At 38.6% G+C, this 15189-nt stretch overlaps 2 protein-coding genes across 7 annotated transcripts in view; one reads left to right on the top strand and one right to left on the bottom strand.

Annotated features, from left to right (window-relative positions):
* Nucleotides 1-197: 197 nt before the first annotated feature.
* On the bottom strand, nucleotides 198-11699 carry klhl36.S (kelch like family member 36 S homeolog). Of its 6 annotated transcripts, none has more exons than XM_018260577.2 (6): nucleotides 11384-11699; nucleotides 9146-9250; nucleotides 8794-8873; nucleotides 6156-7229; nucleotides 4911-5068; nucleotides 198-2846 (listed from the first exon to the last, which is right to left on the bottom strand). In XM_018260577.2, the coding sequence occupies exons 3-6, from the start codon at nucleotides 8851-8853 to the stop codon at nucleotides 2291-2293; spliced, it is 1848 nt and encodes a 615-aa protein (XP_018116066.1). In that variant the 5' UTR covers nucleotides 8854-8873; nucleotides 9146-9250; nucleotides 11384-11699; the 3' UTR covers nucleotides 198-2290. The 6 variants fall into 6 exon arrangements, with proteins under 6 accessions (XP_018116066.1, XP_018116065.1, XP_018116067.1 ...); XM_018260576.2 differs by lacking the exon at nucleotides 11384-11699 and adding an exon at nucleotides 10804-10864; XM_018260578.2 differs by lacking the exon at nucleotides 11384-11699 and adding an exon at nucleotides 10215-10797.
* A 159-nt stretch (nucleotides 11700-11858) lies between these two features.
* Nucleotides 11859-15189, top strand: part of cotl1.S (coactosin-like F-actin binding protein 1 S homeolog) — an 18251-nt gene continuing 14920 nt past the window's right edge. Inside the window, exons 1-2 of the mRNA XM_018260580.2 lie at nucleotides 11859-12135; nucleotides 12784-12866. Coding sequence (XP_018116069.1) covers nucleotides 12059-12135; nucleotides 12784-12866 — 160 coding nt within the window. The 5' untranslated portion in view covers nucleotides 11859-12058. The remainder of the gene's footprint in view (nucleotides 12136-12783; nucleotides 12867-15189) is intronic.

The raw sequence follows: 15189 nt of genomic DNA on the forward strand, positions 1-15189 counted from the left end.
AGAAAACACAAGTTGCCACCACAGGGTATTGGGTCCTGGAAAGGAGAATTGTCACTCCCTTTAAAGGAACAGTTTCAGTATAAAAAGTAAAAACTGGGTAAATGGATAGGCTGTGCAAAATAAAATGTAAATAAAATGTTTCTAATATAGTAAGTTAGCCAATAATGTAATCTATAAAGGCTGGAGTGAGCAGATGTCAGAACAGAACACTACTTCTTTTCAATTCTCTAACTCCAAATTAAGGTGGCCATATATGCACAGATAATATCATACAAAACGAATTTTTGTACAATATTCGGTGTGTGTATGGTGGGAAAAGAGCCGGCCGATATCGGAAGATTTGTATATTGGTCGGCTTGTCGATCGGGCTGGATGGAAAATTTTGATCAGGTGCCTTTGAAGGGATCCAAACATCGTCCATTGTTAGTGTGTATTGAAATGAACGATCTTTCTTGGAAGGATTTTTTACGAGAAAGATCGTAATTGTTACGTCTATGGCCACCTTTAGTCATTGACTAAGTGAGGCCACATGGGACATAACTTTTCAGTAAGTTTGTAATTGATCCTTAGCATGCAGGTCAGATTCAAAAGCAAATAGTTATGACCCATGTGCCCCCCCTCTCAAGTCACTGATTGAATACTGCCTGGTAACCAATCCGTGGAAACCAAGAGAGTAGTGTTCTGGCTATTATGTTAGAGATCCCATCATGCTGGCCTTTATAGATTTTACTGACTACAGTATATTTAAAACATTTTTTATTTTGCATAGCCTATCTATTAACCCAGTTTTTAATTTTATACTGAACAATTCCTATAAAGACCTACTAACTTTGATTTTAGAAGTTATGCTGGAGCCGTTGATCCACTGTGCTGCAGTAACTGAAAGTCTTCAGTAAAATTTATACTGATTAATAAGCACATCTAGACAATAAGACATCTAGACCAAACCTAATTAAAACATTGCAATTTCAGCCAACTGGGGGAGGGGTAATAAAGCAATTTAAAGGGTAACAGAAAGGCTTTGTTTAATTACTCTTTTGGTATATGGCAGCTGTGAAGTTTCCTACGGTCAGAATCACTACACTACTTGATCCGTTCCCACATCATTCTACTTACCTCCTGGGTTTCAGAGTGTGACTCTGAACCTCTTCTGCATTTGCAATGCACTGCACCTGGGTGCATGACACCTGTACACGGGTTGTACCACTAGGTGAAAATTTTGTTTGCTCTAAAGCTTCCACTTGGAGGGGATGCATGCCTATGCAATGTGGAAAAGTTTTGGCTGCACAGAAGGCTCAAAATCAGTTGAACAGCACCAAGGTCTTTAGAACTGAAGCAGTCATCAGACATAAAATACTGCAATAAGTCAAAATAATTAGAAATATTCACTGTGGCCCATTTATCAAGACAGAGCAAATTTGTATTTAGGTAGCAACCCATTGCAAAGAATGACTGTTTTCTTTCATTGTTCTACCTGCAGCTGGATGAAAAAAGTGAATCTCTTATTGGTTGCTTTGCAAATTTGCATGCTGTTGGCAAATAAGCCCCACTAGTGAATTAAATAAAGTAAGAAATCATTCTGATTTCTGTAGCCAACTAATTAATGGCATTTGGTAATGTAAGTGTATCTTCTTTACTAAATAATATAATGGATGTCTAGAGAAATGAAGGCCATAGCTCAATACACCTTAGTTTAAGGTATTCTAAAATAAAGTGGATTATTTTCAGCCAAGAAATAATAACTGCATCCCATACAAAAAACGAATCTGTACCCTACTTGCTACGAGTGATCACATATCAGTTTCCATTCACTCTGATTTACAAAGAAACTCAAATGAGCAAGCTAACTGGAAAAAAATGTGGTACAAAATTTCCACAAGAATCATCTGAAGTGGTGCCACTGCCACAACATGCATAGAGCACAATATTTTAGAGGTGCTGGCATTAAACAAGGTCATCAAACTGAAGTGCCCACTCAGCTGCCAAAACATGAAGTACGCCACTTTTGATGAACAGGATAGTACAATTCTGGATGTGGGTCAATGGAAATACTGGAACTGTAACTCAAAAAGGAGCGTATGGGTCTGTAAGGAGTGTATGGGGACTGTAATGAATTAAAATGTGTTTTAAAAAAACAATTTCAATAATAATAATTAACTAATTTCATAAAAAAAAGAGAAAGCAACAGCTTCTACCTGAACCAACATGAGAAAAACCACAGATATCCTGCCTAGCTGTGAACAGATTGTGTAATTTAATACACAGAACTTGTGTTAAAAAGGTCCTGCGCTCATCGGCCTCTATCAGAGTACCTTTTTGTCTTTGTTCTTTTACTTTGCTCGTCAGTTCCGGATTTCAGGATGCACACACATGCAGACACGCCAGCAATGGCTTTAGGTAGGTCAGTCCCTTTAGCCCATTTTTGTCTCTCTTTGTCATATACCTGCACAGTTCTGGAAAATATAGTATTTTCCCAGCTGTAACCACCAAAAATGTAAATTTTGCCATCCAGGACAGCCACCCCTGATTCACTGTTTGGCTGAAGCAATGGGGCTATTCGCGTCCACTGATTGCACTGGGGGCTGTAACACTCTACACTCAATATATCAAATCGTTCCATGGATTCTAGATTATCGTCACTACCACCAACAGAATATATACTGTCTTCCAGTGTGCACATACTGTGCCAGCCTCTAGCAGTAATCATAGGCCTCCTTTCTTCCCACGCGTCTGCACGATGGTCATAACAAAGCAGATTTTTTCTGTATGGTCCAATCTGGTAGTCGTGTCCTCCTGAGATATAGATAAAGTCTTTGTGAACCGTTCCAGCATGACCATATGTGAATCTAAAATAAAAACACAAAATTATTAGCAACTACAGACAGTGTGATAATTATTTACTTCACATAATCCTACAATTACTATACATGACCTTCATTTTACTTTTAATTAAACTAATGATACAAATCGCAAACAGAGGCGTTCAGTGAGCTGAACACTATTACCATAAGGAGCTCAGAGCTGTATTAATAAGCATACAAAGTTATTTCTAAATCTAGCTGCAATTAAAAGTAGTATCTGTTTATCCCTTTATGTCTGATTATTAAACAATGTAATAAGATTCAGTTTCTTCCAGGTCTTTTGGGGTTCTGCTACATCGGTTCAGGAGTCAGAGCTAGGAGTGCATAGAAGACAGCTACTGCTTTCAGTAGCAATTACAGTTATAATTAACGTTTACACCACTAACGAAGACTAGAAAGCTGCATAGAATTACATTGTGGGTTAAGAACCCCTTTATGTACCCTAATGTTCTCGAGTCACATCACCAAATTAAAATAGCTTCTCTCAGCATCCCTCATAGCTGCTCTGAAATCTCTTAAAGCCAAAATGTTCCTCAATATTCCTCTCTTCATCAGTAAACCTAACAGCCACTTGCTCTTTCATGGATGTGAATTCTACATAAAGCTCATAAGCCAGTTGCCTAGAGGTAATCTATGTACTAATCATCTTATATCTGAAATACAGCAATCTGCTTCTACTAAGCATTCCTTGCTTCAACTATTCCTGTACACAGCTACCATTTGTTTGTAAATGCTATATTCTTTTAGCTACTGCTTCACTTTTCCATTTTTAGTCTCTTAGAAGTATAACAACCCTTGCCTTTTTGCCTCCAAAGTTCTGCAGTCAGCAGTTTGCCATGCAATAAGCATACATGAAAAGCTTTATACAATTACAGTGGTGCTTGAAGGTGTGAGTGAGAGACCCTGTTTTAAAGGAGAACTAAACACCCCAATAAAAGCCCCCTAAACTTGCAGGCATTGTCTCCCTCCCCACAATGTGCTTTAGAAAAAAAAAAAAAGTTAAACTGTCAGTTAAATTCTGACCTTTAAAGGAACAGTTCAGTGTGAAAATAAAAACTGGGTAAATAGATAGGCTGTGCAAAATAAAAAATGTTTCTAATATAGTTAGTTAGCCAAAAATGTAATGTATAAAGGCTGGAATGACTGGATGTCTAACATAATAGCCAGAACACTACTTCCTGCTTTTCAGCTCTATAACTGAGTTAGTTAGCGACTTGAAGGGGCCCACGTGGTACATATTTGTTCAGTGAGCTTACAATGGATTCTCAACATTTAGCTCAGATTCAAAAGCAACAGATATGACGAATGTGCCCCCCCCCCTCAAGTCACTGATTGGTTACTGCCTGGTAACCAGGGTAAGCGGTCAGTGTAAACCAAGAGAGCTGAAAAGCAGGAAGTAGTCTTCTGGCTATTATGTTACACATCCAGTCACTCTAGCCTTAATACATTACATTTTTGCCTAACTTACTATATTAGAAACCTTTTTTATTTTGCGCAGCCTATTTACCCAGTTTTTATATTAAAACTGAACAATTCGTTTAAATGCAGAGAATCCAGCAGAGCTCCCATTCACCATCTTCCGGCTCTTCGTATAGTCTTCATGTCAACGCCAATATGCGCCGGCAGGCTTTGTGATGGCAGAGAGACCTGAAGACTATAAGAAGAGCCGGAAGATGGCTCCACTGCGCTTCTCTGCATTTAAGGGTAAGGGTTTCTTTATGTTTTTTTTTTTACACTAAAGCACATCATGGGGAGGGAAAGGGGGGGGCCTAAAATAAAGTTTTGCTGGGGCTCAAATAAAGGCGTTCTCTGAAGACTCTGAAGTGTACAAATTTTGAGAAAATTCAGAACCGTTGTTACCCTACCCAGATTTAGTTGACCATCAAAGATAACTCCAACTGCAAGACATCAAATTAGTCTGAGAGGTTACAAAGGAACCAAGGGTAACTTCTAAGCAACTGAAGGCCTGTCTCACATTGGCAAATGTTGACACATTTTCTTTGTTTTTTACCTTTTTTTTTACATTTTTGGACTTATATAAACATTCACCTTGGCAACTCTGATACATGTGTCCAAGTGTCCTGCTGAGGGCAATATGATTCGACAGAAGATAAGGCCCCACTTTCATTCCTTCCACCAACTGCTACAAGCCTATCAGACAATGCCGCTAGATAAAAGTCCACTCTATGTTGGTTCATGGAGGCTACCTGCAAGAAACACAAGGAACTACATTTACTAAGTGCCTGGCACAAATTGGTGTAATTCGCCATGCTTTTTTTTCACATTGCAGCATTTTATAGTTACTTGGTGCAAACTATGCTTCAACTCTCTTAACCAAAATAAGAACAGTGTTTGTAATAGCCTTATTTTTAAGGTCACTCAATTCTTGTTTCAAACATAAACATTAGGGCAGTTTAGTCTTATCCATTAAATTTAATTACTAACACTTCATATACTGTGTAATAGGACCATTATCATTATAAAACCATTATAGACCTTTGCATTCTGTGCAATATTTACAATATACCAGATGCTAACCCCATTTGAGAATGCAGACTACATTGCCAGCATCCCTATACAAAATGACTGAATAATTGCACAAATCTGCTGTATAAGGAAAGCCTTATCTTATAGTTTTTAAAACTTTGACACATATATTTGTAAAGGTGTTTCCTGTTTCATATAGGTAAGTATTTGATATTTTAGGTTTTATAAAATCGGCTTGCTACATATAAATATCAGAGAGATGTTTTAGAGATTTTGTGGTGTGGTAGAAAATGGGCAATTTGAATGCGTGCCGTCTTAAAATGGCAACATCAAAGTATCACAATATATGATCTTGCCACTGAAAACATTTTCATCGCCAACATTGGGGAACAGGACTTTAACCCTTTCTAGCCTACACATATAAAACATCTTTTATAGAACATATAACAGAACACATCTATCCAGCTTTGTACAAGTCTGCCATGTTTGTTTCTCTTTTATCTGCATTAGATATAAAGTCAATTATTCATCAAGCATATCACCTTCTTGGGGCTTGGTGTGACTGACATGCAGGAATTTCTATAATTATATAAATAACAGGTCTAGCGGATGACACTGTGCCACCACCATAGATTGTTGTTACATTTTATTCAGAAACCAGTCAGTGCATTGAGGCACATGATGCTTAATGAGAACTCACGAGCACCCAGTGGTATGGAAACTAATACACTACCATACATAATGGATAATGGTGTAGCAGCACCACATTGCAGACAATGTCTGCTTGCAGCAATGTTAAACTCTCACCTTGATCCACTGATTCCAGCGGGGATCATACCTGTAGAGAAGGTTGGAAGCAGCATCCCCACCATTGTCTCTTGAGAAACTTCCACCAGCAACAAAGATGAAGTTTCCTAGAACCGTGACACAATGATGGCTCCGTCTTGCTGGCAGCTGTGTTTCAGACAACCATTGCTCCTTTGTAGTGTCCAAACTACAGATGTCATCACTCAGCTCAAGACAATGTTCAGATACTTCTCCTCCTACAAACAGAAGTCTCTCGACCCCAGCACGCAGGGAGCTTCTTGTATTTTGAAGCAATGGCTGACAAGACACATTATTATGATAATAGACAGCTTCCTCCACCAAGCTCTCACAGTTAGCCTCTTTTGAGAGAAGTGAGCATACTGCAGGCTTTACTCTGTGTAGGAGGTCACTCTTGGGAATCAGTTGAAACCGAATGTTTTGGAGGACCTGATAAGCTAGACTGTCTCTTTCAGGAGAATGTGTCAACCACTGCAGAGCAGACTGCAGGAGATCATGTTCACCTACATGTTGTACTTGGCTGCTGCTTAAGTACTGGCAAATCTTCTGGGTGGAGATATTTTGCAAAAAGTTATCTGTGAAGGAAAGTGTGGCATAGTTCTGTAGAATAAAGGAATCAATATAAGAAACAAGGCGTTCCAAACTATAAATTGAAGCCAGTTCTTGGAGGTAAAGATAATTTTCTTCACTCACTTCATTCTCCAGATACTCACAGCAGAAGTCCACTACTTTCCAGATTTGCAAAAGGTGAGCGGTCTCTAAAACATAATCTATATTTCCACCATCCAAGGACAGGTCACAGTTGTACAAGAAATCAATCACAGCTTTCAGTCCTATATAAGAAGCCCCAACTAATTCAACTTCCTTTTGGTGGGCCTCACGCATTCCAATAGTAAACATAGAATTAAAATAGTCACTACAAGCAGCCAGGAGGTTTCTGTGAGCAGGGACTCTCAGCTCATCTGCTACCAAGACAACATCACAGAATAGGCCTTTTTGCCTTTGTTCATTAAAAGTATGTAGGACATGTGTAGCTTGGTCCTCCCATCTGTATAGCTAAACAAAGAACAATAAAACCAAAAATTAAGTGTCATCTAACATTAACACTACAACAGGAAGCAATGACTGCTACTGTTTATTAATGAGAATTTAACAAAGAAAATGCATTTTATATTTCATTTTAAGAAATGAAGTGGCTTTTTGTACAGAAGACATCATCAACTAAGGGAAATATTCAAGTTCCAGTAATAAAGTCCTACACTAAGGTAATCTTTTATCCTTTTTTATTGCTGCACTCTAATTTTACTTTGAAATGAGTAGTTCCAAACAAGTTTGACTGCAAGGAGAGATCCTACTGCTGTATTGATATATGTAGCTGGTTTAGGGTTACTGTATGCTTTCAAAAATAAATAATTGGTTTGTTTATGCTTTATGTCTTATCTAAGTAAGGTCTATGGAAATTTGTTGCTAGGTTAAGTGTGATTCGTTGTCCAGCAAGATGTATCCATAATATTTTATATCGTAATAATATTATTATTATAATAATATAATATAGACTACAGATATATATATATATATATATATATATATAGATATAGATTATATATATATATTATATATATATATATATATATATATATATATATATATATATATATATATATATATATATATATATATATATTATATATATATATATATATATATATATATATATATATATCTTTCCGTATGATATAGATAATGATATTCTGAGACAATTTGCTATTGGTATTCATTTTTTGGGGATCTTCAGTTATTTAACTTTCCTTTCAGCAATTTGATAGTTCAGCAGCTGTATGGTTGCTAGCATCTTATTTACCCTAGCAAGCAGGCAGTGAGAGACTGAAATATGAACAGGAAAGTGACTGAAAGGGAAGTTAAATAATAAAAAAATCTGAATAACTAAAAGTTGAAGCCTTACAGAGAAATAGTTTTTTTTTGGCTTCCAGGGTCAGTGACCCCCATTTGAAAGCTGAAAAAGGTAGTAAAATTCAAAACATATTAAAAAAAATAATAATGAAGACCAACTGCAAAGCTGCTAGCTAATGTAAAAGATAATTATCCATTTAACATGAGTTCAGAGAATAGTGCTTGTGCTGAACATATTTTTCATGAGAGAAATAGGGAGTCTAAAGCTACTCAATGTTTGATCCTTGCAAGGTAGATAATTATACTACTAGTGTACTATTCCCTCTCTTCCCCTTTAGATGTGTACTGATAATGTTATTATCTACCTCTCAAGGACCAAACACGGAGTGACTTAAATTTCCCTTTGCCCTGTTTAGCTAAGTAAATAACAAAATCCATAGATTGTATAAAATGCTAAACTTATGTTGAATACAATGGCATACGGCACCTTTAAGCAGGGTTGACATGGGTGTAAATGTTCAACCAAGTTGGCCAATACCTGGTCATGTGCTTGGGTCAAACAGACTATTTGCAACAAAAAATTTTCCAAACAAAAAAAATCTGCCCACATTTACCAGGCTTGATTTTGTGAGCACATACATTTAGCAGAACTGTATAAAAAATAAGGCAGATGGTATTAAAAAAAAAACCAATGCAATATATTTCATACCTTTGAGGACTCACTGATCTTGTGTGGCCGGGACACACGAGTCTGCCTGGAACCTTCCATTATGCTTTAGATATCTCTCTCTAAGAGAAAATGCCAATGATTAATCAGTATCATATATCCTAAGGCTGTCTGAGATACTCAAATGCAGCTTAAAATGCATCTAAAAGCCACAGTATTCTCATTTTTTATCTCTTAAATGCTATATCTACTATGAACACCAATTAAATATGGTGTATTCCAGTTTGAAATATAGCTATTTCCCGTCACCACTTTTGTTGCATGTTTGGTTGTATAGGAAGCCTGGGTTTTTGTATTTTTTAAAAGTACATTCACCAGCATAATCAATAGTTACCTTTGGCATAATCAGCTTTGTTCATTTATTCTTTTGTTGGCAGAAAGCGCAAAGCCCTGTAGGCATTCCTCTGACATTTTTCAGATGTCATGGTTTCACAAAGCACTAAAAACAGAGAAGGGAAAAATAAATAAATATATCAAAATACAAGATTGTTACAGGATTGGGCGGCAAACGGCATTTCCCCCAACTCATGTCCAAAAGTGTGCCATCATTTGGTCTATATTCCTAGTTAAACTCTTTTAGAGGGCTCATTTGCAATGACCTTCGCCCGTTTGTTTTGCACTCTGCAAGCTATTTTGCATTGTGTAAGTAGGCGCAGGCCTTTGAGCTCTGTTTCAGAACAAGAGCTGCATCCCCCTCACTAATACAGAGCTGATTTCATTGGTAAGCACTGTATTGGAGCAGGAGTCGGGGGCACATAGGATCAATTATATGCACAAGGTACAGACCGGCAGGAGGTGCTTCTGGGTCCTGTACTTACCACCCACCCTGAGGTTACATATTCAGAACCTGCTCTCTACAACAAGTGTGTGATTTTTTTTTTTATCTTGCTCTAGCTCTCGGTGTAGAGAGCAGCAACTCCAGGGTGCAAGTACTCTGTAAGTGAGAACTCGTGCACGCCCTTCTGCACATGCATCCCCGGAGTAAGTAAATTACTTCTACGGTCTTCAGGGAATGAAGCAACAAGCTAAACGGTTTAGGGTGAATTAAGGATAGATCATGCTAACATAATTGAACTGCTAAAGATCTGTGATGTGCTCAAACACAAAATATTTACTTACACCCATAATGTCGAGTCAGAAAGTAATACTATAAATCACTGTCAATCTTATTTGAAACAGTTAGCGAATTGTTTAACCAAGCTCCATTTTGGCATTTCAGCAAACATCCAGTTGCTAATATGAATTTTACCCTAGCAACAGAGCAGCGCTTTAACTGACAAACTGAAAGATGGAATGAAGAGAGAAATTTGTAAAAAGAATACTGACAATAGTAATCAAATTAAAGAGGCAGATGAGAAATGCAAATAATTAAAACTTAAAGACCGAGTGAAAAATAAAATAACCTTTGAGAGGAACTGCCCCCAAACATGAGAGGGTTGCAAGTAGAGGGTTGCAGTTCTCACTTTTAGTCTCTAGGTGTCGGTATAAAACCCGAAGTGGAAAGTAAATCGTGAGAAGCCGTGCAGCTCTGTAGCCATTAGCAAACATGACGTGATGGGGCAGATTCACTAAAGTGTGAATTGTCGCCAGTGACTGCGCTGTACACATTGCACCACTTCGACGGGCGCAAATTCGCTACCACTAGGCTTATTCACTAATAAGCGAAGTTGCGCCTTGGGCGCCGAACGCAGGTGACTTTTTGCTAGCATTATTTCCGCAGTGCGAGCGTTTCATAAAGATGCGCTAGCGTTCGTTTCTGCCTAGAGAAAAATTCTCTAGTGATCTTGCGCTTAGGTCAATTTGCATACAGCGTGTAATTTAAAGTTGTATAGAGGGCTTTATTTATAAATGTTGGTGCAAATGCATGAAGTTACCACTTTTTCTTACACATGCCCAGGGAACCAAGAGAGTTTATATAATGCCCTACACATGAGCCCGCTGTAAAACGAATGTTCTTTTTTTTTTATGATATGTCTGGAGAAAACCGGTTACCCAGGACGTTTGCAGGCAATTCCGCTTCAAAAAATGAAAAGTCGCCAGCGTTTCTGGAACTTTAATGCATTTTCGGCTCACAGGATATGATGTAAGTGACAGAAGATTGAGGAACATCTAGCACTTCGTCTGGTCTGAGGTGGCGAAATCAACTCTGGCGAAAGATGTAATGTTCAGTAAAATCCGCACTTTAGTGAATTTGCGGAGAAAGAATCGTTTGCTAAGCGACTTTTCGCTCTTGCGACTGAACGCAACGACGGTCCCGTTCGCTAGCAAATTGGCGCCTGTTAGTGAATTGGCGATATCCCTGTGGGTGGCAAAGCTGGTGAAAAGTCGCTGGCGTTAGCCACTTCGCCCTTCAGTGAATAGGCCCCAATGAGTCTACTGAACCAGTGTACAGTCCCAGTGTACAATTGCAGGCGCCTCCTGTTCAGCTTACTTCTTATATGGGCTTGTTATTATACAGTGCCATAACTCCAAAGGAATGGATTTCTGCCAAGTCATAAACATTCATTGGCACAAGGCCACACTGTCTCTTCCGCCACCTTCAGCGCAATCTCTCTACTTGCGACCAAACTACCTTGTTCTTCATTTGTTGTGCCAATCAAGTCTATCATCTGTGCCACATCTTCCTGTGTCGGGTGATCACATCATGAAATCCGTGTATCTGTAGTTTGTTAGTGCTGCGAACCCCATTGCGTGGCGCAGGTGCTGCCTTCAGCACACATCTGTATCTAACAGGGCTAATAGGATCTGCCAGGAACGTTTAGGAGAGATTTTGGCTGAAGCACCCCTTCATTCACTCTGGTTAGCGCTAGGCTCATGACGTCACTTTCGTGGAAGTCCCAGTAATGCTTTGCGACGCCAAGCACCTCTAACCGGAAGCTGACGGCAGCCAACCATTGGACGGCGCAGCTGGAGGGGTGATTCCCGCCCACTTGCATTTCATTGGTGGAAATCTGATATCACAACTTCCCCCGGCAAAAAAAAAAAAAGGATTGGCGCTGCCTATAGTTTAGAATGAGAGGACTGTCAGAAGGGGTTAAGTCCGTGCTGTTCTTGCTCACTCAGTGAAGCTGATCAGTGTCTGCAGAGGAGGAACCTAGCGGAGCTCCATCACCCACTCTCCTGCCACTGCCTTGGATTCTGCCACTGAGCTGCTTTAAGGATTTAAGAGGGGGGATTGTCCTACTTTCTGAGCTTCCAAATCTTTTTTTGTCTGCTGGACCCTGAATAGAACTTAGAGCGTCCTCAAATGGCAACGAAAATTGACAAGGAAGCGTGCAGAGAAGCTTACAATCTGGTGAGAGATGATACCAATGAAACGAGCTGGTAAGTAGCAGGTTGTCCTGCCTGTGCTGTCATCCATATAATAAAGCATTCAGTAAATCCTATGGAGAGGTTACCATTGCAGTGCAGTACTTTCATATATATTCCTTTCATTCAAACATCATTTTATTCACTTGTATTGCATTGTAGGATTAGATGACACTTGGAAATAAATTCTTAATAAAGGAATTATTTATGTGACTCCTATAGATAGAGAGTGGCTTTATGAATCTATCAATTGCTAGCAATACACAGTATGTAAGAGATGTCTTAACACCGTCCCCCATTGGCTGCAAAAGTAAAACTTTCAGCCGCAAATTGACAGCCTGCAGCTGCCGAGGATGCTGGGAGCTGTAGTTTAGAAGCTACATGTTACACTGCAAGGTTTCTGGACTTTTTTTTTCTCAGGAGACCTAATTTAATTCTGTGACCCAAAACAATGGTTTAGATTTAATTAGGCACCTTATTCTAATGACTTTTGGCTATTATAGCAGCACATTTTACTTTGTTGAAGGGGGCATGGAAACCCGCCCTAAACAGAATAGTGACCTGAAAGTAAAGAGTAGCCGAATAGGCTTGTTCTGTTTTTTTATTTTTTTTTACCATGTGTTTAATAAGCTTTACATTTCAGTTTCATTTTTCTTCCTCAAGGGTAACTTTTATATATGATGGCCATACTATAGTCCCAGGAGAACAGGGTGCAACCTATGAAGAATTTATATCTGCTTGCAAAGGTAGGACATGATCCAGGTGATATGCAAATACTGTAACACCATAATCTGAAAGCAAACAAATGATTGATGAGTATTCGTGAGCAGGAGGCAAGTAGGTGCACATATATTGGAATGTTTCTGTAGGAGTCTATCAGTCCCAATATCTAGAATTACATTGCAGCCTAGGGCTATATATCCGGAATGTAAGTCTATCTGACTTGTTCTGCCCTGCCCTAGACAAACAGATAACAAGAAAAATTGGGCTACCATGAAGTTCACCACTTCCTTCAGGGAGGGGCGGTTATCAGGCGTATCACTGTAACTACTCTGCCTGTATTTCGTGGTGGGACAAAGGCAATTGGAGCAGTATTGATGTCATGTCAGTGTAAAAATCATCTCAGTACCAAAATCTTACACGATGTGTAACAATATGCCCAGGCTGTGTTCTGTTGCTGTATAATGATCAAGCAGGGCTGTGTATGAAACTTTTGTATTGTTTTAAAAAAGTAATCTATTTTAATATGCCAAAGCTCAGGGAAAATAACTGTGACAATCTGCATTTTATGTCCCGATCACACCAAAGGTAAAAGCTGCGTTATTCTGTTTAACATAAAGAAGCCGCATCTGTTAATATGTCTGGCCTTTTTGTCAAGAAGAATCACTTAGTCTTTTAATGTACATGGTGATACATGAATAATTAATCTGGTCCTGAACAGAAAATCGTGCTTGAATGTTCCTGTGGCTGGTATTCTAGAAAAAGAAACAGCCAATAATGGTCAGTGATTTAGGGCTTTAGTTTCTCTTTTTCTCATGGGTGTGTACCCAACATTGCCTGGCATCAAACCCAGCAACAAGATAATCCTTTAGGAACTGTATGTTCATCTTGTCACTTGTGGACAGCTTGGGACAGGGTTTTTAGAGCATCCCAAAATCCCTTATTTAAGGGGTTGTTCACCTTCAGACACTCGTTTTCAGTTCATTTGGTTTCAGATAGTTCACCAGAAATAGACTTTTTGCTATTACTTTCTATTTTCTATTTGTGATCAATTTTCTAATAAAGTTCTGTAAAGTTAAATTTTTCACCTTCTAAAGCAGCTCTGGGAGAGGGGTCCCGATACTGTAAATTGATACAGTTAGTTGATACATTTAGTTAGCTATATACATTTTTTTATCTGTGTCCCTGCTGAGCAGAATCCCTAAACTTCATTAAAGGCAGAATTGATACAATAGTTGCTAATATTCCACAGATACTGCTGAGTAATTTATCAACTACATTTAGCAAATTGTAACAGTTCAGAATGCTCCTGGATCACTGAGCAAACACCAGAGACTGGAACATTAAGCTATGGAGGCATTTTATTGCCAATAGATTAGCTGCAATAGTGCAAGCTAGTATTCTATATTTATTTTGTAGAATGTTTTACCATACCTAAAAAGCTCCTGAAGGTCTCTGTTTGTTTAGGATATTAGCTGCAGTATTAGCTTGGTGTGACATCACTTCCTACCTGAGTCTCCCCCTGCTCACTTATAGCTCTGGGCTCAGATTACAGCAGAGAAGGGGGAGGGGGGAGAGGAGCAAACTGAGCATGCTCTTGCCCTGGGCAAAAAGGTTTAAGGTGAAGGCAGGAAGTCTGATACAGAAGCCCATGTGGACACAATAGAATTAAAGAAATGCAGTGTTTCTTTTGACTCAGAGCAGCATTACTTTGAGGGTTTACTGGTATATTTAGATGGACCTTTCTTGTAAGGCTTACTTAGTTTTAAACTTTCCTTCTCCTTTAAACTTCAATTTTGGAGAAAAAATAAATAAAAAATGGAAAGCAATTGAAAAAAGTCTTTGTTTCTGATGAACAATCAGAAAACAATGCAACTGAAAAAAGTGTTTAGAAGATGAACAACCCCTTTAAAGGCTGCCTATGTTCCCTTTACTTCCCCTCTGATATTATGGATCCTCAGACTGCAATGGCAGCCATAACTGTAATAGGCAATACATTTGGGAGGCTGCTCTTTTGTAACCTACCAGAAACAGCTCATCTGCCTTCACTTTCTTGCCCAGCTACCTACTTCCACTGGAATGACTTTTGCTACTTGCAGCAGTAAATTGTATCGGATAGAATCCCTCCATTCGACTAAAATGATCCCTCTGGCTTTAGCCTAAATTGTAATTATGTAACTGCACAGGATTTTGCCAGTTCAACAAATCTCATTCAAGTAACATTTTGTACAGTAGCTTTTAAACATAAAAGTTGAAGCTGCCATATTGCATTTTCAACACACTGTAATAGCAACCTCCATTATCTTTCAACAACCATGAGATTTTTTCACATTTAATTTCATCTGGCCC

Source organism: Xenopus laevis, chromosome 4S (genome assembly GCF_017654675.1).
Source record: "Xenopus laevis strain J_2021 chromosome 4S, Xenopus_laevis_v10.1, whole genome shotgun sequence".
NCBI classification, from domain to species: domain Eukaryota; kingdom Metazoa; phylum Chordata; class Amphibia; order Anura; family Pipidae; genus Xenopus; species Xenopus laevis.